General features: G+C 43.4%; 2 protein-coding genes across 2 annotated transcripts in view; one reads left to right on the top strand and one right to left on the bottom strand.

Moving 5' to 3' along the window:
* The window catches only part of LOC147639176 (cytochrome C oxidase assembly factor), a 48,774-nt gene extending 40,614 nt beyond the window's left edge, over positions 1-8,160 (top strand). Inside the window, exons 2-3 of the mRNA XM_086788089.1 lie at positions 7,108-7,212; positions 7,564-8,160. Coding sequence (XP_086644215.1) covers positions 7,108-7,212; positions 7,564-7,605 — 147 coding nt within the window. The 3' untranslated portion in view covers positions 7,606-8,160. The remainder of the gene's footprint in view (positions 1-7,107; positions 7,213-7,563) is intronic.
* A 5,350-nt stretch (positions 8,161-13,510) lies between these two features.
* LOC147639175 (uncharacterized) lies at positions 13,511-21,850 on the bottom strand. Its single transcript, XM_086788074.1, has 6 exons — positions 21,167-21,850; positions 19,111-21,022; positions 14,591-18,963; positions 14,250-14,382; positions 13,956-14,080; positions 13,511-13,853 (listed from the first exon to the last, which is right to left on the bottom strand). Exons 1-5 carry the CDS (start codon positions 21,278-21,280, stop codon positions 13,998-14,000), a joined length of 6,615 nt encoding a protein of 2,204 aa, XP_086644200.1. The 5' UTR covers positions 21,281-21,850; the 3' UTR covers positions 13,511-13,853; positions 13,956-13,997.
* Between the last annotated feature and the right edge of the window lie 815 nt (positions 21,851-22,665).

Genomic DNA, 22,665 nt, shown 5'->3' with positions numbered 1-22,665 from the left:
TGGAAAACTTGTCGATGTGGGTGGAATATGCCTGGTTGGAATCTCCCAATTCAGGATCTCCGCCACCTTTGCCGGGTCTAATCGGATGCCTTCGACACTGATTGTATATCCGAGGTAGTGACCCTCGTATAAATAAAAATCCGATTTCTTCTCATTGCCATAAAGCTTGTTGCTTTTCAACAACTTCATCACTTTTTCGACGCGTTAATGTCGTGCTGCTCTTCCGTAGCTGAGAAAATCAGTATGTTGTCCAAAAAGATGAAGACACACTTCCCTATCAAGTCCCGAAAAACACGCATTATCATGCGGTTAAACGTAGCTGGGAGTGGGGCGTTTGTTAATCCAAAAGGCATGACCACGAACTTGTAGTGGGCCCGCTCAGTTCAGAATGCGGTTTTGGAGATGTCCCTGTCCACAATTCTCACCTGATGGTAGCCACTTTTGAGGTCAATTTTTGAAAAAACTCGTGCTCCATTCAGCCTCTCTAAAAGATATAATCAATCCAGACATAGGAAACTTGCTCTTTTTTATCAGCTTTTGAGCGCGCGATAATATACGCAAAGTTTGGAAGATCCATCCTTCTTTTTCACAAGGAGGATCGGGGTTGTGAATGGAGAGTTGAGACACACTAGAACGTTTGAAACCAGATTGCAACAATTCTTGGAGTTGATGATCTAACTTCGTCTCCATGGCCTTGCTCAGGCAGTATGGAAACTTACTGGGGGGGTCGGAACCTGGGAGGAGCTCAATTCTATGGTCTTTCGGTCTAGAAGGGGGAAGTCTGGGAGGTAAATTGTCCTGAAGAAAAATCTTCTAGAACTGGTCATGTAGGGCCGTGTACTTTGAAGCATTGGTCACGGTTTGGGTGGTTTGGACGACGTAGATCACCACACACTGTGCGCCTTTTTGAATCTCCCTTTTAGCATGTAGTAGATGGCTAATGACTAGAAAGTTAGGTATCCCGAGTTCACACTTAATGATCACTGGGGCCTTTGACACATTTCGGGTACTCCAGAATGTGTGCTGGTCCCAATCAATGTTTGGGGTAAACTTATGAAACCAATGGATCCCTAGGATTATGTCTGCAAGAGGGGCAACCATGAAATCCTGCACAAATTCTGTGCCATGTGTGATCAATTTAACTCGGCAAGCTTCAAACTTGATGCTCGTTGTCATATCCGTACTAAATCCCTCCACTTTCTTGTCTACTGAGGTCTCCTTGTACCGTGCATGCTCTTCACTGATGTCACGTGCACCTTGCACTGGGGTACACAATGACACACTGGCATGATCATCAGTGCAGCATTTATACAGAAGTAGAACCTTTTCTAGGATTATTTGTCGTACGCTGTGACCCCATTGTGAGCCCTCAGTCCAGGGACGGACAGGCACGAGCTATGTTAGTGAGTCTCTGAACTTTAGAGGTCAGTCGGATGTTAGTCCTTTTAACCCACTTGGAGAAAGCATCATACAGAAGCATTTAGGTGTCTGCCCTAGCATTAGATGCATGTGTAGGCATGTCTAGGACCATTGCATTAGAAGGGGGCGAGCCCTAAGGCCAGCCCACTTGGGCTAGCCTTGCAAAGGGCATCTATGCCTTTTGCCAGCCCATGTGGCTTAGGGGGGCTAGTCGGCCAGCCCATGTGGCTTAGGGGGCCAGTCGGCCAGCACCCGACCAGCCCTACAGCAGCCGACTGGGCATTATGCCAATCGTGGGCTTTTACAATAGCCGACAGGGAATTTACAGCAGCCGACTTGTTCTCTACCAGCCGATTGAGCATTTATGCAGTCGTGGGAATAATACAACAGGCCGACAGCTTTCTCAGGCAGACGACCACTTCAATATTCAGGTATTCGGAAAAGTACACAGTTTGCAGCATCCAGTCGACTCCAGGCTAAGGAAGGAAGCTCCTCTGCACATTCAGCCAGCATATGTGCAGTCCTACAGCTATCTGGACTTGCATTAGTAGCCAAGGAGAGTCTTCAGCAGAGCCTCGGACTAGGTGGATACTCAGCCGATGTACGGTCTTCCTTGTCCTTGTGTTGGGCATTCATATCACTTGTACTGAGCATTGTACAACATTTCTCCAAAAGAATAATATAAGCAAATACTCCTGCTTGCAAAAAGGAGGGGGTGGGGGGTGGGGGCTTCAATGGGTATTGGGACCCAATACTGTGTCGTCTTCTACATTCTCATTCTCTTCTCTCTCTCTACTCTCTCAAGTTGATGCTAAAGATTCTCACCACATAAAGGTATAAAGAAGGCCATGTTGTGCGTTATCACGATCAAGCTCAGTGCATGTAACATTGGTATCAGAGCATCAGGTTGGTAACCCAACTCGGCTACCTAAAGAAGTGAGAGCATCCGGTGGATGGCTACTGTGGTCCGGAAAAGAAACCTAGGCCTCCACCATGTTGAGAGACATCACATCAAGAAGGGATGGAGGCCCAAAGCTTCCAAACAGAAAAAATGCCTCCACCAAGCACAAAAGAGCTCTTGAGAATAATGATGGAGCAAATAAATTCTCTGAAGATGCAGCTTGCCGCCGAAAAAGAGAAGCCCAAAAAGAAGGCATCTGAGATCTAGGACAGGTCCTACATATGGAGGAACAAAGAAGAAAAGATGAAGACCGACGTGAAGAACAAAGAAGAAAACATGAAGAAGCAAAAAGAAAAGCAGATGAAGAAAAAGAACTGAGACGTGCGGAGGAACAGAGGGATAGGGAAGCCACATGCAAATATGAGGAAGACCAACGCCGCAGAGAGAGAGCCGATCGAGAGTTCCAGCAAAGACTTGACTGGGAGGCTCTGCAAATCCAGAATCAGCAAATGATGGCACAAATTTTGGCGGCTCTCCCTCAGTAGGCTCCAAATTCCTCATCCTCCACCGCCCCTACCACCATGTCATACGAACCTCTCCAAATTTTAGTAAGTATGACCATGCTGCAATTACTCAATTTATTCATCAATTTGAAGCACATTTTCCTTTAGTTAAAATCACAGATCCGCAAGACAAAGTCCATGTGGCAGCACCCCAACTCACTGGGGAAGCCGTTACTTGGTGGAAGCATTGGTCACTACTTCACACAGACCCCATCACAGACCAATTCTGTTTTCATTGGAACACCTTCGTGGTTGACCTCAAATCCTGTTTTCTTCCACCACAGTACATGACCAATCTTGAGGATGAGTTTTACAAACTCACTTAGGGTGATTCCCTTGTTTTGATTCCAACAAGGTCATTACCATGGCCTAGCAGTTGGGCATATCAGAAGAAGATAAGCTCAAGCAATTTATCTGAGGTTTAGACACCACCATTAGGTATCCAGTGAGGAATTTTGAGCCTTAGACTTATGCACGGGCACTGACCCTCGCTCAGAATCAGGAGCTGATGCTCAACGGGGGTAGGCCCAAGCAGGTACAGTCTTCCCCTAACCCCCAACAATAGTCATCTACCCAACAGTCACCTACCCAAGGTAAGGGGATGTAGAACAACAAAGACCAAAAGGACCAAAAGAAAAATTCTTGGGGTCAATCGGGCAATAAGAAAGATTCTACGCCTAAGAAGACTCCTGAGGAAAAAGCTAAGGAGGGCATCATTGGAGGTTATCTCCAGCCCAATGAACAGACACGGTACAGGACAGAGAACCGTTGTTTCTTCTGTCACACTGTGGGACACGGGAAGAAAGATTGCACTAAGTTCCGGGTTGAAAAGTCTACTAATGCATCCACTTCCATAGTAGCAACCGTAGCATCATCATCCACACCTAAGTGCATTGGATGAAAAGTGAGTTCCCTAGTTGCATCATTAATTGCCTGCTTTTGTGTGCTTGCTTGAATGCTTGCTCTCTTTAGAGAGGCTCTACGTCCTGCAGGCAAAGGACTTCGTGTTGCTATGGGAGTGGAACTACCAGCACCCCTGAATCCTGCCTAGTTCTGTGCATCTTCCTATGAGCCCAAGCGCGTTCTCTTCGATGCATCACCTGTATCCTCATATCCTCACTAGCATCAATATCCTGAGGCAGGGGCCCACAACCACGTCCTGCCAATTGCTGTCTTTTCCATCTTGTAGCTCAGCTTGCATGTTTGGAGGCACCAATTTGCATGCACCAATGCCTTCCCCGAGAAATGGGCTTTAACACGGATTATGGTACCTCTTGAGCAAACCTGGCAAAAATTACATTTGCACTTTGGCTGCCTAAACCACCATATCTTGATATAGGAGTGACATTGAAACCAGAAGGGAACCTGGGACAATGAACAGACACTTCAGATGACAGCAAAGATATGAAAACAGAGTGGAAATAACCATAAACAATATCAAAACTCAACATTGAGCCGGAACGGCCGGCCCCTCGTAGGAACTGCTTTATTCCGATGAATAAAAGGGTTACAACCAAACCAAGGTGCGGGTGCAATCTTGCACCGGATTTTTCCACAAAGCTCCACAAAACACTTGCTCAAGAACTAAGCACCAATCAGCACCATAAACCAGTGCAAATCAGCCTCGAACAACAGCTCAGTATGGTGCCAAATCCAGCCCAAAATCCATGCCAAAACAGCCCTCAGAACAGAGCTTTAAAATCTGTCGCAGAAGGGCTCTCAGAGCTGTCCCCAATACCTCCAAATCAGCCCCAAACCTGGTGGCCAGAAGGGAGTGATGAAGAGAGAGAGTACCCTGCTACTGCGTAAGAGAGAGAAAAGAAACTGCCCAGTTGCTGTCCTCTGAACAGCCTGTGCAAGAGAAAGAAGAAGATTGTACCGCTGCTGTACCTGCTGTATGGCTGTCGTATGAACAGCACAAGAAGAACCCCGCCAACTAGCACTCAGGAGTCAGCCACCCACTGCAGGGTATGGCCAGCGCTCAGGAAGAGAGGCCCTGCTGAAGATAACGGCTCGTTTGCTGATCAAGTGTACGTCCAGCACTGGAGAGGAGGACAAGGTACTGTGCGGACAGATCAGAGAAAAAAACCACCACTGTACTACTGTACAGCCAGTAGAGAGAGGAAAGCCAGCTGCTGTCGTCTGTTTGGCTTGCTGAAGAGAGAGGGAAAAGTTGCTGCTGTACAGTCAGATGAGGGATCTGCTGATGTAGGCCAGCGCTCCAAGGAAAGAGAGAACGTACTACTGCCCAACGATCTGTACGTGCAGCAAACTGGGAAGTGAAAGAGGGAACGTCGTCTGCTGCTGAAGGTCCTGTATGGCCAGCGAATCTAGAGAAAAGCACTGCTGTCCCCCTTCTCCTGTGTGTATGCACATCACTTCTCCCTTCCTTCAGAGTCGACCCCCTCTATTTCAAGCCTATGCTTGCTTTTCCCATCGCTAAAAGTTGCAGCCCCTCCAAAAATACCATAAAACTCCTCTTTTTGGGAGTTAAAAACAGCCGCCATATATATTTATATGTATAAAAGCTTGCAAGACCCATGCAAAGCTAGGCACCCACTTGAAGTGTTCACACATGGTTTAAAAGATCAGGTCCACCTCATATATATATTCTTTGACCAAATCCCCACGTGTCCACACTTATAAGTGTGAACAAGTATCCTTATAAACCATAAAAGTGAGTAAAATCTTGTAAACTCATGTCCTGTAATATGCCTTCCACTGGTCGAGACGGGTGAGGGACCAAATGGTGATAGACATGGGCCCACATGGCATCCCTAGGGTGAGGCATCTTGACAAAGGTAGGGCAAGATTGGCACCTTGGCATGAAAAACCCTAAATTTCAAAATCCTTTTTTTGTTTTTTTGTTTTTTTGTTTTTTTTGGGGGGGGGGGGGGGAATCAAAGAAAAAAGGCACAAGTTAGCACAACCAACGTGAGAGATGGCGGGCATGGAAGCTAAGAAGTGCGAGAGGAGCTGGAAGGGGCTGATTTTTGCAACACAGTAGCTTCTTCGTTGGTTTTCACAGGTGCAGATAGCTTTAAAAAAAAGAAAAAAGAAAAGAGCTCTGTGGATTTAAAAACGCCCAAATTGTACTGATAACGGATGGGAGGGAAAGAACGCATTTCATTCGAAAGAAACGTTTCGTTTCATAAAATCTGAATAAACGTGTTTCTTTGCAACTATGTTTGGGGGCATCTCAGCTTAGGCTGGTGTAGTCTATTTGATTTTGGCTTCTTTTCAGAGAGCTACCACCCCCGTGCAGCTCAAGAGACTCCCCGGCCTTAGAGTAGTAGTTGAATTTTCCTCAACATTGACTCATCCATTCCTGAGGGTTGGCACATTCCTTTAGCAAACCCCCCCCACCCCCCCCACCCCCCCCTCTCTGCCCCCCTGCAAAGAAAAAAAAAACCAGCCCCCCTTCTTTGCCCGGACAACTTTGGCTGTTGCATTCTCGTGGCTCGACATCACCTTGGCAATCTTTGGCATCCAGGAGGGCAGCCTCTCTTACCGTTCATGGTTGGTAGCCAAGGTAGGTTTTAGTCCATTGTGGTCTCTTCCAAGGAGACTACTCGACCCTCTTCAGTGGATGTGGGTAGTAGGTTTTCATGACCGTAGGTTGAAGGGCCCATAATAAGCATACTCCTTTACTCACTCTTCTCTCTACCTCCGCCATGCCCTATTGAGATCAACAAGTAGAAGTCCTATGTGTGCTAGTCAGTTCAACCATCTCTTATGCAATGAATTTAGCAGTAAAAGTATCTACACTCTTTCTAGTGCTCCAAGGATCTGTCTGGTGTGAAATCAGGATCTTGGGCATTTGGGCGGCTTTTAGTAGAGGTACATGTGGCAGGATATGTGGAGACCCCAGACAAGACAGGGTCAGCATGTGGCTCACAGATTTGAAGCCCACCAGCAAGAAAGGCATGGGACTGGCGCCACAGTATTAATGAGTTCTTTACCGAGGAAGCATTCCTCCAGGGTACCATATGTAAAGGGATCTTTAATACGTAATACATATAGGTTATGCAACACCCAAGTATTTGGGCCATCTTGGAGTGTCACATGTAAGCCAAAGTATAGATGTGTAGATTGGCGTTTCAAACCCCAATTTTTACTGATGTCAATTTTTAGATAGTTTGAGTGCCTATTATTTTGGATAATAGGAATGCCATTACAGGCATGCAACCATTCATAATTTTATATTTTTTGAAATATGGCTAGATTGAAAAGAGAACTTACAGAGATTGTGCTAAGGAAGCAAGTCCTTCAATACCAAATGAGTGTGTTGGTCTGCGGGACACATACTTCCAGTGCAAGCGTAGTCAGGTATTTTCTCCCGTGTCAATTATGCACTCATTCTTTACCAATTATTTTCGTTATCTTATATGTGAAAGATTGGTCCAGCATCTTAAGTTTTGGATTGTAACATTTCTTTCTCCCCATAAAGGTGTGGCTTAGAAGCATACCTTAAGCTAGACCAGGCTGCCTGGTTGTCTTGTTGTTATTAACCCTATTGTCACTGACTGGTGGTCTTGTTGTTATCAACCCCATTGCTAATGTTATGGTAGTTGTTTTATAAGGCCAAAGCAACCAGTATCAGTGTAGTTGTGAGGCAGCAGGTAATCTTACGTTGTGCTTGTGACATATGTTGTAACTTGTGACTGAATTTGTCATCAGGTTGATATGCGGTCTCGTATTCGTGGAAACAAGGGATATTAATGTTAATGGCATCACTTTGCTTCTCTCCCCTGAAGTTTGTGGTGTTTGTGCAACGAGACTCTTTATGGGGGCTTTGTTTGTTCAACTGTCACCAAATGCAAATTTGCATATGGACCATCAAGAGATTTAGCTTTAGCTTGATTGCCTTACAAGATAGTAAGTACTTATGGTTTACTCAACTACTGTACTGATGGTGCAAGCACATACCTGACCATCAAGAGATTTAGCTTTAGCTTGATGGCCTTACAAGATAGTAAGTACTTATGGTTTACTCAACTGCTGTACTGATGGTGCAAGCACATACCTTACATTTGTTTAAGAAGGCTAGAGATCAAAAGAGCTACAATCATATTTAAACAGCAGGGCAACTGGTCACAGGATTGGATTATTTTTCTCTTAGTGCAGAGGTCTCTTGTGGGGTTGTTAGATCTAGAGATAACCATTGTGGATGGAAGGTATACATATTCAGTTGTCACTTTACTGAGGTCTGAAACCAGTGGTTTTTAAAAGTTTTGGAACTTTGTTTTTTGGAATCTGGACACATGCTTGAAGGTTCTTGAGAGTCGGTGCTCTGTATGTTCATGCATGCATCCATTTCTGCTAGTGTGACGGCTGAGAGATTCAAATACCAATTTGCTAAGGCTGCTGCAAGGAAAAGTGTGTTTTGTACATGCAACACACTATATCTTAGTACCACTGTCACCTGTGTACATTTTGATTATGCCGACATACCTCTGGTTCACATTTCATGCATGTGTATGGAAATTTTGGATGGATGAATGTGCTGTTAACTATGTATACATGATATATGTACGAGGTACGAGGCATGGTCGCATACTTCTCCTATGCATGTTTACATTCACATCTAGTTTGTATTTTCATGCATGTGTATGGAAGTATTCAAAGGACGAATGTGTTAACTGTGTACATGATACATGTATGAGGCGTGTTCTGGCATGGGCGTGCATACATGCACTGCTACACAGAAATGCTGCACACCTGAGTTCATTGGATATGTTGATATCTTTGAGTGTTTGTGTGTACACTTGGATCATCAGAAGACGAAGCAAAGATATAATGCATGTGTACTGAGATTTGTAATGTTGATACATCATCTTTGAGGTGGCCTCCCAGCGGGATTTACTTTCGGGTTTGCGGGTGGTTTGGTCAGTGAACTATTTGGCGGAAAAGAACTTGCAAACAACCCAGTTGTACTAGCTCTACCCAGTTAGTGGTGAGCCACATCAGGACCATTATTTTGGAAAAAATGGGCTCTCTAAGGAGTTTCTTAGAGAGTGACTAAGTTAACTAATCAAGGGTGAAAAGATCCCTTTCTTGAGTGATTCAACCATGTAACTACTCTAAAAAGTGTCATTTTACCCCTATATTTGGGATCTAGTGCCTAGATTTTTGGCCCAGTTTATAGATTTGACTTTTCCATCAATATGAAAATAACCCTTTTCCAAATAACTGGATTTTGGAGGAAAAAGGTAACACCTCTCTTCTTCCTCCCCCTCCACCATACTCTCTCTCTCTCTCTCTCTCTCTCTCTCTCTCTCTCTCTCTCTAGCACTAGCACCAGCACAAGCGACCCAGCCCACACACCTCCTGATACCTCCTCCATTGGGCCATCATGGCACCGACCACTCTCCTAGGGAGTCACCACTGATAGAGCAGTTATCTTATGTCGTGCTCGTCGGCCATGCCCACCAGGATCCCGACCACGGCATCCTCACCATTGCCAGATTAGAGCCATTATTGCTCGGCATCAGAGGCGCCTACCTCACTTCTACGACCTCTCCATTCTAGATAGCCCCATGGCGGAGATACTTGATCTAAGGAGAGGGCAACACTTCAACTGATCAGCATACATGGATCTACCTGTTATACATTTTCCAGTATTTTCCAGTATTTTCTACTCAGTATCAGCTCGGAGTCTTACAGTTCTGTTCTTATAACTGTAGGACAATCAGTTTATTGTACTTTATAGTCTCATTTAGTTGTTCTCTTTGATGAGACACCAACTTCAGATGTGCTCTCAGTTTTGGTCTCATAGGCCATTATGGCCTCCTAGAGACGTTAATATATCATTTCATCTCTCTCTCTCTCTCTCTCTCTCTCTCTCTCTCTCGTCCCTCTCCCTCTTCTTTTTCCTCCATAGCTATCCTTGACTCCCCCGCACTACCCCCCCCCCCCCCTTCTCTCTCTCACTTCCCACCATTTCTTCTCCTCCTCCTTCTCTCCATAGCAATCTCTCCTTGGAAATCTATTCATAGAAACATTTCATGGCATTCAAGAGTTATTTTTTCTTCCCTACAAACTACTAGCTTTGCCATCCCCTTTCTTTCACAATATTTCTTGATCATTTGTTTTTCTTTACATAATCTCTCTTTATGTTTCTCTATATCTTCATCTATTTCTGTTTTATTGCACACCTCAAGAGAACATCACCAATGAGAAGAAAAGTTATAATGTCAAGTTGGTTTTGGATAAAGAGTATGTTACATGGAGGAGCTCTCACCAAAAGGTATTGCGAGATGAGGTTGAAGCATAAAGGAGAAAAGAAAGAAGCACATAGATCTTTGGGTGCAAGGAAGCTTATATCCACCACCAGATCCATGCAAAGGTAAACCTCCTCCTTTTGTACCATTACATGTTATTGTTCGGTTTGTTGGTGAAGGTCAATTGGGTTATTGCTCAAGACTCGGCTATCAAGCTTACAATGATCATAGACATCAGATCCAAGCTGAGATGATGGTAGCCATCTCTAAACAAGCTATGCAACAAGGGTTAGAAAATACCTTGGATACACTTCAAGAAGATTTGAGGAGTTATACTTTGAAGGTAAATGAGCTGAAGTCACTCCTTGAATCTTCTCAAGAAGTAGTGAGGGAGCTAAAAAAGGAGAAGGAGACTTTGGTTTCCACTTCGGAGCAACTACATGATAGGCTTTAAAAAATGGCTAAACAACATACAAAGATTAAAAGCACACGCACAAGCCTTAAGGTGAGGTACAAACAAATGAAGCATGTTGACAGCTTGACATAAAGAGGAGGCGCTAAGAAACAAAGCATGTGGATAGCTTAGAGCTATGTTCAAAACATTGCAGGGTTTAACTTTCAAAGCTTAAAAGCACACCCACAACAAATGAAGCATGTTGACAACTTGACAGAAAGAGGAGGTGCTCAGAAACAAAGAATCTGTATCGCTCGGAGCTATGTTCAAATGTTGTAGGGTTTAACTTTCAAGAATCAAGTGATAGAGTCTCTATGGTTGTCTTCGATATTGTTGGAAATAAGTGCACACTAGGTGTACTATTTCTCTAGTCTACATTTGTCTAGTCTCAGTTTTTGTCTTAAGTCTTGAGTATGTGCCATGTGGCACCTCTATAATTGTCCCATAAGTCAGTCTACTCTATCTTGTACTTCTCACCTATATATTGTGGGTGTCACATCAATGAAAGCATCAATCTTGTGTCTTGTCTACACTCATCTCAAGGTATGTTTACGCTTTGTCTTTTTCTAGTCTTGCTTTCATTTCAGTTTCAGTTTCAGCATTGTCTCTACCCCATTTTTCATAACATGGTATCAGAGCAGGTTTATCCTGGCTCCCCTCATCTTTGCCCCTGTTTCCTGTGAGCGACTGCCCTTCTTCTCTCTCTTGCTGCAATCACTTGGTTCAGAACAGGCCGCCGCTTAGCTGGGTGCTGCCCCTGCTCTTGGTAATCGACCTGCTGCTGTAGCAGCCCAACAACTATCTGCCACCACATTTTTGGGAGCTGCCTCACGCCTTTTTGCATCTCACCGTTTCTATATGTTCGCTCCTGTCCTCTAGTATTGCACATGCAGCTCGTCATATCAGTAAGCAACCCGCCCGCCTGAACTTTCTGTCCGCCCACTTTCTTGCTGTCCGCCCTGTTCAGGCTCATACAGCTCGTTTTCGTGGAGCTGCTACTGTTCTCTTTCTTGGAGCTACTGCTGCCCGTTGTATTGTTGCTGCTCTCCTTTGGCTGCCTTCTTCATCGACTCAAGGGTGCGCATCATCTAGAAGCAGCTGCACATCGACTTTCCTCCCGTTAACGAGCTATTTGCTGCATTCAGTTCTGCCATTGCTTCCTCTTGAAGAGTCTACAAGGTACTGTGCATTGTCTCCTTCAGTTTGCTGGTCAGTCCTTTTCTTATCCCCATATCTGCAAACTGCTAGTTCCTCATGCTTCGATGGGCTGTCACATGCTATGGCCTTGACAAGTGGTGAGAGAGCCGGCTTCTAAAAACAGTTTGGATCTCTTCTTTCATTCATTTCTGCAATCTTGTAAGGGAATAGACACTGCCCTTGCATTTTAGCAAGAGGTAAGACCTTCCCACATGGCCTCTTCTACTCATTCTCTCATGTCTATCGACAAATTCAATGGGTCCAACTTTCATACTTGGCAAATCAAAATCAAGTGCCATCTTATGAAAGAAAGTCTTTGGGACGTTGTTCACCATGCTGCTCCCGAAGATTCCGACATTGAGCAAGTTATCACTTATGCTCCCACTGCCAAGAATGACAAAGCCTATGCTATCATCTTGCTCGGTCTTGGAGATGATTACATTCATCACATCTCCGACATGCAGTCTGCTTCTCGAGCATGGATCACTTTGGATACCCTTTTTGGACCCCGCTCTAAAAACTCTAAGATTGCACTTATGATCTCATTCTTTGATCTATATATGCAGGAGGGAGCTACTATAGCCTCTCATTATTCGAAACCACACAAAAGTTTTCTCGTTCCTTTTGTTTACAAGAAGAGACATTTATTCAGTGTCATTTTTCTCATCCCTTATGTTTACAAGAAGAGACATCTATTTAGTCTCATTTGAATTATATTATCTTTCTTTTTAACACAGTGTAATATATCTTTGTGCTTAAGCATCAAAAGATGGAACAAATAAGCATTTCATTAATGAATAGAGCTTTGGATTCTTCCAATTGCAAGATTGATCCACCTCATGGTTACCATGATTAGATGTTCAAGGGTATGGAAAATTTGGACCTCGAGAAATGCCAAGGGGTGGATTTTGAGCAAGTTAAGAGAGTGCGCAAAGCTAATTGTGTGGATTTAATCAAAATTAATGGTTTACATAATGCCAAGGTTGCTAAGTTGTTGCAAAGGTTGTACTAAAGAGCATAGAGTGACTTATTCGAGGTCTAGGGGAACTTTGGCATATGCAAAGGGACTACCTTGTTTTCTCATGTTTTCGAAAATCAAAGAAGGTTGTCAATGGTCACAAGTGGACTAGGTCTATTGGCCACATTAAAAAGGATAATATGGACAACTTGTTATATGCAAGACAAGTCCCGATGAGACTCTCAGATGGTACAAGAAAACTAAATAGCATATGCAAAAACACTTATGTTGTGCTGGAGTAGCCTACAAGGGGAAGACCAGATGTTAAGAGTTGAAGACTACACACTAGAGGGGGCCACCATTGAATCTATTCTGATTGCAAGGGTTCAGTTCATTTATGGTTTGGGAAGATAAGATATATGTTTTTTGTTGAATGGGGCTAATTAATGTTATTGTTATGATTGTATATGGTGCACAGTTGGTAGTTTTGGTTGTTGAACCTAAGATATTGCACTAATAGTAGTGTATATTGTGACCCCCAAAAATGAAAAAGAAAAGAAGAAGCATGAGCAATATTTTGCTGCCGCTCTAGAAACTCACAAAAACTCTTAGTTAAGTGTAGATAGAAGTAAGCACTCACAACCCACACATGCTCATTCTCCTACGACCATTCACCTTATAAAATAACTCAACCGTTCAACACAAACAGAAACTGCTATATACAAACGAACAAACCTATCCAACTACACATGCCTCAAAGACACATATTTTCCATGATATACTATGCCACCACTCTTTCAACAACACCTGTTTCATTATGGGATATAAAAATCAAACACAAATTGGGCATAATGCCATTGTTTCTACTAGCTTCAAAAGGTTTGGCAGAAATACCAAACACAAATTGAGAGCTCAACTAAAACATTCAAAGTAGATTTTTTTCTAGGATATTTTGTGCAAAACATCCAACTACAAGCTTAGGTGAAAAGATTGATACAAACTTGATGAAAGTTTTTGTCCACAAGCTTTAGGAAACTTCTAAATACAAACACAGATATGAAATCAAGCAGCAAGATGCTGCCAACTTCACTCACTAAATTGCTCTTCCAATTGAGCACCTAATTATTACTATAGGCACCTGCATACACAAGCTCATCATCAGCACAAATAATTTATATGTAACGAGTTCTCTGATCACATGCAGATAAAAGTGTGCATTGTGCAAAAGCAGGTCACCCACAGAATGGTTTGCTGGCTTAGTAGGCTGAGAGTCTCGATTCCATCATCGATGATGGGACCTTGCAAAATCCCTCCTGGAGGACAAAGGTGCCTGAGGGCTGGGTGTAACCAATCGCTGTTCTGTACCTGTATTCAAAAAAAGGCACAGAATAAAGATGCAGGAGACAGGCATAACCGCAGAACAATGGTAGCTCTAAGAGCATCAAGGGCTACAGCCCATATTTATCCTAAATCACGCATCGGAAATGGCAGAGGAGAGGCAAACAAGAGTTCTGTTGGATGTCTCCCAACTTACCTTCGTTGCCGTCATATGCAGACAGGAGGTTTCGCGGCCCTTGCATGATCTTGGCTGTTGGTGTCTGTACTGCAGCCGAAGGAGTTTGCCTGATATTAGAAGGCAAGGCCTTCAAGGCTGATCTCTTACTAGCCTTTAAATCAACAAAATGAATAAACATTAGGTTATCTTTTCTTGCTTGATCAAGCACAATGAAAAGAACTCTTTGCTTATTGCTAAGCTTCAGAAATCTACCAAACTGGACCCTGCTAAATCACAAGAATACTGTTCTAAGCTTGATTTCCTTCTTATGGAAAGACCCTTTTTAGCAAAATAAATCAATGAAAGCGTTTGCAACTTACCGATGGAAGTTCTCTTGGATGAGTTGAGGTGTTGGCCTGGTCCAGCTGTTTCCTAGCAGACATCCATGGTTTCCTGGCAGGCGTCGCATTGTCTGATTGCTTCCTAACAGACATACCATTCTCCTTGCACATATCTCTGAGTTTTCTCAAGCTTAAGAGGGTCAAATCAAGTTGCTGCAAGGATTGCTCTCTTGAGATCTCAGCAGTTGTATCCAGCGCTGCTACAGGCTCCTTGCCCAGGTTCTGCTTGGGTTCTCCAAAAGGCTGGCTTTCCTCTGCAGCTTCTTTGAGCAGCTCTTCCAAGTAAACACCCATGCCTTCCACATTCATAACTTTCTTCTCTGCGATCGGTGCTATTGGATCTTGCAAACTTTCAGTGGAACTTGTTGCCATTTCAATCAGGCTTTCCTTGGCACTCACTTGCGCAATCTCCATATCTTTGTTGCTTTCTGAAGCGTTGCACTCAAGATCCTGATTGTCTTCAATCATTGCCCCAGGTCCTACATCAGGAACAAAGCTCATGGCCTCGTTCTCAATCTGCATGACCTCTGATCCTTCTTTTATAACGTTAGTCTTCAGATGGTCAAAAGCATCATCAGTTTGCACCATTTCTTGCTCACATTCAGGTAAAATTGAGCGAGCTTCTTCCGCTGGCATCTCACATGGGATCTCAGGTGAGAACTCAGAATCCTCATTACCTAAAACACTTGCAGAATCAGTAGCAATGTTATGCTCCGCTTCCTTTCGAGGATCTGTTTTCTGGTATGCTGGGCTTAAAGCTATGACATCCTCATCATCCTGCTTCAGGGTTGATACCTCAATGCTATAATCTTTTTCTTCTTGCACCGAGCTTTGGACGAGATCTTTAAAGCTCTCTTCAATGTGTGCTTTCTGCACAACCTGTTCTTCTGCAGCCTCGTTGCTCTCTGCCAAATTCTCTGTCTCTGCTGCAAGCTGTACTTGTTCTGTTTTAGTCTCCCTGCTCACTGCCACATTCTCCCTCTCTGCAAGCTCTAGTGGCTTAAAAAGCTCCATGCCTGATTGTAATTCAAGCGTAAAATCAACAGAGCTGTCCTCCCTTTCATGAGATCCGACAGGGCACTCCTTTTCAACCTCTTCCTCAAACGGTTTGATGAATTGATTGATTGTGTGATCCTTTCCCCGAACTCCACATTTGTATTTCTGGTCCACTTCCGAGCTGCCCAGCTCAACTTGCTCCTTTGATTCAGGCATTTTCAGAACTTCTGTATCAGGACCTATAACATCAGCAGCTACTAAGCAGCCCTGTCCTTTCTCTTCTAGACCATCCATAAGGTTGGGCAGGGCGCAACATGCAATGTCTTGTTGAAAATCAGACACAGCGGTTGCACATTCATCTCCATTTGTCAATAGTTCTTTCTTCTTGGCGTCATCCAAGTCCCTGTGCGTGTCCATGGATTCAGAATCCTCAAAAGCCTCTGTAGCAGACTGCTCTGTCTCATGAAGGTCCTCCTCCATCAACTCTGACTGGACCCTTTCAAGAACTTCAACAGTATCCTCTTTCAAGCAGTCCTCTCCTTTCTCTTCTAGACCGTCCATAAGATTGGGCAGGGTGCAACATGCAGTGTCTTGTTGAAAATCAGACACAGCCGTTGCGCATTCATCTCTTTTCAATAGTTCTTTCTCCTTAGCGTCATTCAAATCTCTGTGCGTGTCCATGGTTTCAGAATCCCCAAAAGCCTCTGTATTAGACTGCTCTGTCTCATGAAGGTCCTCCATCAACTCTAACGGGACCCTTTCAAGAACTTCAACAGCATCTTCCAAGTCCTCCTCCATCAACTCTGACTGGACCCTTTCAAGAACTTCAACAGCATCTTCCAAGTCAACCTTACTGCCCATACTTACCAAACTCTTTCCATCTACACTGTCTACCACAGCTGCCACAACTGTGCATTCATCCACAGGTTCCACATTGCCATGGCTACTGTCAAGTGGTTCTGTGTCTGCAATGTCCCTATAAAAGATTTCATCCATCTCAAGCACTTCACCAATAACTTTCTGCTCCACTTCTGCTACCATTTCGGCTTTAACACCCCCATGGATGAACTTACAAGGACCAAGAGAATCTGAATCTGATTCACATCTGAGAGAGGCAGCAACTATACAGTGATCTTTACCTTTCTCCACTGCACTGTTCGGGTCTGAATCCAGAAGTTCGGACCCCTCAAATATATCCTTGTCTGGATGGTTTCTGGATGAAGGTGTTATCAGGCAGTCATCATCCTCAAAAACTTTCACGTTGGAAGACTCAAGCAAGGACGACTCAGGAGATGACCAGCTTTCTCCAAGTACTGTAGAATCAACCAGGGATTGTGCTCCATCAATGGTTTCTTTGCCACTATAATTTGACTCTTCGTTGAACATTTCAAAGTCAATTTCTTCAATCTTTCTGGATATTTCTGGCAATTCATCGTGCTTTTCAGCCATTCTTCCTTCAAAATGATTAGTTCTGACTTCCAGTAAGCAGCCATCAAAACCATCTACTGTGTCCAGGCAGTTTATGCTACCAGCAAAGTCTTTGTTGTTTACCTGACTTACTTCATCAGCTGGAAGAGATTCATCTGAGACATACGCAGCCAAATGCATTTGTTCTCTATCTTCCAAGTCATTTCTAGTATTTAAGGTTATGAAGTCTTCAGAACTTATCACCGACACTGGAGCAGCTTCATCATTTTCTAAGACAACAGTGGATCCTGCAGCTTTCACATCAACATTACTAACTTCATCTATAGCAATTTCCTCAACAGAACTTGCTTTTCCAGTAGTACCTAGTTTCTCATCTTTATCATTTACGGTAATGTATTCCCTATCACAACTTTGCAGAATATCCTCCTCTCTTTCTGAGTCATCCACTTCACTTTCAGAAAATTCCTCTTCACTGTCAGACAGTTCCTCTTCACTTTCAGAGTATTCCTCCCGACTGGGGAGCTCTTCTTCATTTACGGTAATGCGTTCCCTTTCATTACTTTGCAGGATATCCTCCTCTCTTTCTGAGTCATCCTCTTCACTTTCAGAAAATTCCTCTTCACTGTCAGACAGTTCCTCTTCACTTTCAGAGTATTCCTCCCCATCGGGGAGCTCTTCTTCATTATTAGAAAATTCCTCTTCGAAATCCTCTTCTCGCTCAGAAATGTACTCTTCTATGTCAGACGAGAACTTTGTTCTTTCAAAACTTTCCTCTTCTTCTGAAGTATCTGATCCATCAGATGTGATATCCTGTGCATAGGCTTCAAAAGATTCTCCATGCTTGTCTATTTGATCCTCTGACATGAAACAACTTTCTGTTCTTTCAAAACTTTCCTCTTCTTCTAATGACGAAGCATCTGATCCATCAGATGTGATACCCTGTGCATAGGCTTCAAAGGATTCTCCATGCTTGTCTGTTTGATCCTCTGACATGAAACAACTTTCTTTGCTGTAGGGTGAGGATTCAAGGATTTCAGTATTACAACTTCCAGAAGGCAATTTAGAGATTTCTGCAGGAACAGCATGAATTGATGCCTGTAATTGTCCAAGTTGATGATTTGTTGCCTTATTTTCATCAACTACCCTATTTTCATTCACTGTGAGTTCGTGTCCACAGTATATTTCTACATTGGCATCTACTGGTTGAATTTTCTTCCATTCTTCATCCTCTTGGTCTGCTGACTTCTCTTCTTCACAACCCAAAGCTAGGTCCAGTTCTTGACCAAATCTTTCTTTTTCTTCAGAGAATGAAGCTGCATTTATATCAGATGGCTTGTTTACACTATTGTCTTCACTTAAAGCCTGTACAAAGTTCATAGAGAACTCTGAATTACATGCTGCATGTTGCCTTTCAGAGTGGTATGCTTCATCTTCAAGAACACTGTTTGCAGCTGGTGGGCTGGCTGTCATAACTTCATCTGTGTATGTGACAAGGCCTTTTTCCTGTTTGAAGGTATCGAAGCAATAATCCCCATTGAGAAGATGGCTGTTTACTGAATGCACTATAGCAACAGGTGATCTTCCCAGCATAGTCTCATTAACATCCAACGGACAAGTGTCTTCCCCCCTCAAGTCATCAATAAAATAGCCTCCCCGCTTTACAACCTGACATTCATTTCTGTCAAAAACCTCGTTTGCTTGCAGACATTCGGATTCATTGTCATCCAATGCAGGGTTCTCTATGTTGAGTTCTATGCATTTCCCTGTAGAAGTGATTGGCTCATTACATCTTTTGTTTACAAAAGAAGGAGATTGAGCTGTTTTTGATTCACGTGTTGGAGAAAGAATGGCCTGCATACTCAGATTCTCTGCTTCAATGGTACATACACTAGATTCAATTTCTTCCTTATATGAGAAACTGCCAGCATCTGCATAAAAAATAAGCAATGATCAGTGAAAGGCCAGAAGTCATCACATCACAAAAATTAGCTACTCATTGACAACTCGAATAGCATTATAAAAAAAAGCTTTAACAGGTGGCTATTTGAGATGATGAACTCATTTCATTTTGTTACCTTTTGGAGAGGTTTGTCTCTGTACTACAGCATCACTGTTTTGCAGTTCAGATGGACATTGCAAGCTCCCGCTATCATTATTGTCACTATCAGAGGATAAATTGAGGATGTCCTCAAGCCCTGATTGTTCTTCTTTCTTCAAAGTTAGAATCTTTGAGGATGACCTAACTAAGGCTTTACCAGTCCTTTCAGTTGCCTTGAATTTCTCCTCAACCACTTCAACCACTTCCTGCTTCTTTAAAGGCACTAAACAGCCTTTTGTTCTTCTAGTCTGCCTTTCCAACATTGTCTTGTGCCTGACTTCACTCAAATTGTCATGGGAAATTGATGATTTAGTGGTGTTTCTGGTACTTCTTGACATTCTGCCGGTTGTGTTTGTTGCTTCAATCTGTGATTTTCCCTTTTCTTGGCGCTTGTGAGAAAATTCAGGCTCAAAAGCAGCAGGAATGTTCTTACCTGCCCTTGTCTTACGATGCGCCTGCTGTGATTCAGGCCTATCAATGCCCCTGTCTTGCTTTTCAAAACCAATCTTTGTGGTGTTACCTTTGCTCTGGTGGTCCTCTGATTTCAGGACATGTGATTTGCTCTTATCTATCTGTTCCGGAACAGTCTCCGTAGTAGACTGCATATGCCCCATCTCAGAAGCCACCAACGTCTTCCGTCTGCTTCTCCTTGTGGTTAAAGCATCCCCAGCTTCTTTTGGTGTAATGGAGCTGCCTTCATGGTGCTCTTCAGACCTAGCCTCCAGTTGTTCAAAAGACATTTCTTTGTCCTGGATGTGTTTTTTCTCGGAAGCTCGTCTACTTCTTCTGGTGTTTTCCAAAGGCGGAGCAAAGTCAAGTTGATTTACCTCAATGAAGCTTTCTGCAAGTTCTTCATCTGCATTTCCTTTTGGAACTGGCTCAGGCACATTTACAGAACCCTTCTTATATCCTTGTCTTGCTGAACTGTGTGGGTTACCTTGAACTATCTGTTTGCAAGCATATTTTTCACCATTTTCTTCGTCTCTGGGCATCATGGAAGCATCATTGGCATGTGATTCCTCAACTTTTTTCTGTCCAACCGGCCCTCCTTTCATGTCTTGAGCGCAAGCCTTTCTCATTCCACTTCTGGTACTCACAATTTTCTCAACCACAGGTGCTACTTCCCAGGTTTGGTGCTTTGAGCCACGTGAGCTTCTTCCAACTTGCTGAATCTCTACCATCCTTTCTTCAGCATGCTCCTTAATGCTGCTCCTGGTCTTCTTTTCGCCTGCAACAAAAGGTGGAATTTCTTCCGCCGGAGGATTCGCCTCTGTCAACTTCACCTCCACAGTGTCGGAAAATGTAACTGCCCCTTTCTTTTTCCTCGGGTGGGTTTCCTTTGCATTCATCAGGCATGAATGCTGTAACTTCTCCTCACCAGCACTCTTCTTTTCTGTCTCAGCTGCTGCCGCTGCAACCTTCTCTTCAGGTCTTGGGCTTCTGGATTGGCTTCCTGGAGACCTTACCTTGACCTTTCCTCTTCGAAGCATAATTCCTCCAGCTCTACCCTTCTTCCCTTTTGATTTTGGACTCGCCATCTTCAAATTCAGTTCCTCTGCAGAATTGCTGTCCACCTCACAATTATTACAGGTCTTCTCTTTGCTTGCAGCATTTCTGGTGCTCACCGTCTTTATTTCCTGTTTTTGAAAAGTATTACTTTCTGTCTCGCCATTTCGAGAGGACTGTTTGTTTCTTGACGCAGCAGTTCGAGGTGCTTGAGTTATGGTGGAGGCAGCCTCGCGTCTTCTGGTGGCCTTTAGAGTGCTTGTGTGCGCTTCAGAATTCTGAGCAGAAATATCTCTAGCAGCGTTATCTTCACTTACTGCGCCACTTAAGGCAGGCTCACGAGCTCTATTTGCACGTTTTTCTGCTTGAGGTTGTGGCTTTGGCTGCAGCAGGAAACAGGGTAAGTTTAGCTAAACTGCAATGGAATGCACTATGTGAAGAATGCTCTTTAGAAACAGATAACAAAACTGCGGCTGCACAGATTCCACAAAACTTAAGAAAAGAGATAATTGAGCAAGAAGACTCACGTTGAGGAGGGCAGAAAGGGCATCAGCCATTTCCACGTTGGTGGCATTGGCAGGGATGCCATGCTTCTTGCAGAGCGTCTGCAGCTGGCGCCGGGGAAGAGAGCGGTAATTCATGCTGGAGAAATGAAATCTCTCAATTCTTCTCTCTTGCTTCAAGGTCAGGGTTTGTCTCTCGGCTTTCTAGTTTTGAATCTCGTTCAATTAAGGGTTTCTGCTGCTAAACCTGTGTGTCAAAGTTAGGATTCGGCCTAGCTTGAGTCCCAAATTTCTACTAGCTATGCTCAATGTACGGTTTCTAATGTGCAGTGTTCAAGTTAGGGCTTCCTCCGACCTTTCTGCTACGCCTGCTCTAATGTTAGGGTTTCAGCTACCTTTCTGCAACTTCTGCGTTCAGCTCTCTAACTCTGTGCAAAAGCTAGGGTTTCAGCTACCTAACCTCACGGCTCTCCTCTGCGTTCTACAGGAATTTTGAGTTAGGGTGAGGGTTAGGATTTCTCTTACCTGACGGTGGTTGGGGTTTCTCCTAGTGTAAGGCACCACCACTACCCGTGGTGCTGCAAGTCTGCTCTCTCTGTCTTTCTCTCTCTACGTTCTCACACTCCCCCCTCTCTCTCTCTCTCTCTCTCTCACTAGATCTTCTCTCTCTAGATCTCTCTCCCTTCTCTCTCTAGACCATTGGCTTCCAACCACCCCCCTCAGCCCCCTTCTCTTTTCTACGCAGCCGTCCGGCAAGACGACCGTTGGCGGCCCCAAGCTCATTTCAAATTTCAAATTTTTCTTGGAGCGTCAAAACCTCAACTTTTACCACGTCTAGGACACAAGCCCAAAATTCACATAATATTATCTTTAACGCCTAACACAGTTTTTGTAAAGATTTGCTAAAATATAATTAAGATACTCATTGTTTTATAGGTTTTGGAAATTGACAACGGAAATTTTATAGATAAAAACACAAACCTTTTTCTCAATATATTTGCACATTTTTTAGCTACAGTATAGCTAGGATGCTCATTAATTCATAAAACTGGAAATTTATAATTAAATTTTAATAAAATAAAAACAGAAACATTTCAAGTCTAGAAAGTATAGTTTCCCTATTTTTTTAGCAAACACAACAGAATATGCAACCAATTATATCGTATGTAACATAATATTCTATGGTATATAACTAATGCAATTGTTTCATACGACAAGGTAGACACTTGATCTTAGTTAAGGCTAAGAAACAATGTCATTTGTAGAATTTATTTTTACTTCCTCTTCTTAATGGTCGACATTGGTGTTTCCTACCATCCCTTAATTTAAAATTTATACAATGTCCTTGGACTAGAGGACTCCTCACACACACATGATTTGAATGTCTTGAGTATAAAATGTGAATCTCTAGTCTTGAGTATAGAATGAGAATCTATATTTGTCTCAACTCGGGACTCTTCACATCCAAACTTAAGCTCCATGGCATGTTACCTTGGTTGAAGTTATTCATCATTACTTCTGTG

Source organism: Cibotium barometz, chromosome 4 (genome assembly GCF_041138505.1).
Source record: "Cibotium barometz isolate CiBa-2024 chromosome 4, ASM4113850v1, whole genome shotgun sequence".
Classification (NCBI taxonomy): domain Eukaryota; kingdom Viridiplantae; phylum Streptophyta; class Polypodiopsida; order Cyatheales; family Cibotiaceae; genus Cibotium; species Cibotium barometz.
This window is presented reverse-complemented; position numbering and strand designations above follow the sequence as displayed.

Coding starts and splice junctions, on each gene's coding strand:
- LOC147639175 (XM_086788074.1), bottom strand. CDS start 21,280: ATGAATTACCGCTCTCTTCCCCGGCGCCAGCTGCAGACGCTCTGCAAG. Junction 21,023..21,166: donor CCCTTTCTGCCCTCCTCAAC/GTGAGTCTTCTT, acceptor TTCCTGCTGCAG/CCAAAGCCACAACCTCAAGC. Junction 14,081..14,249: donor TGCATATGACGGCAACGAAG/GTAAGTTGGGAG, acceptor TTTTGAATACAG/GTACAGAACAGCGATTGGTT.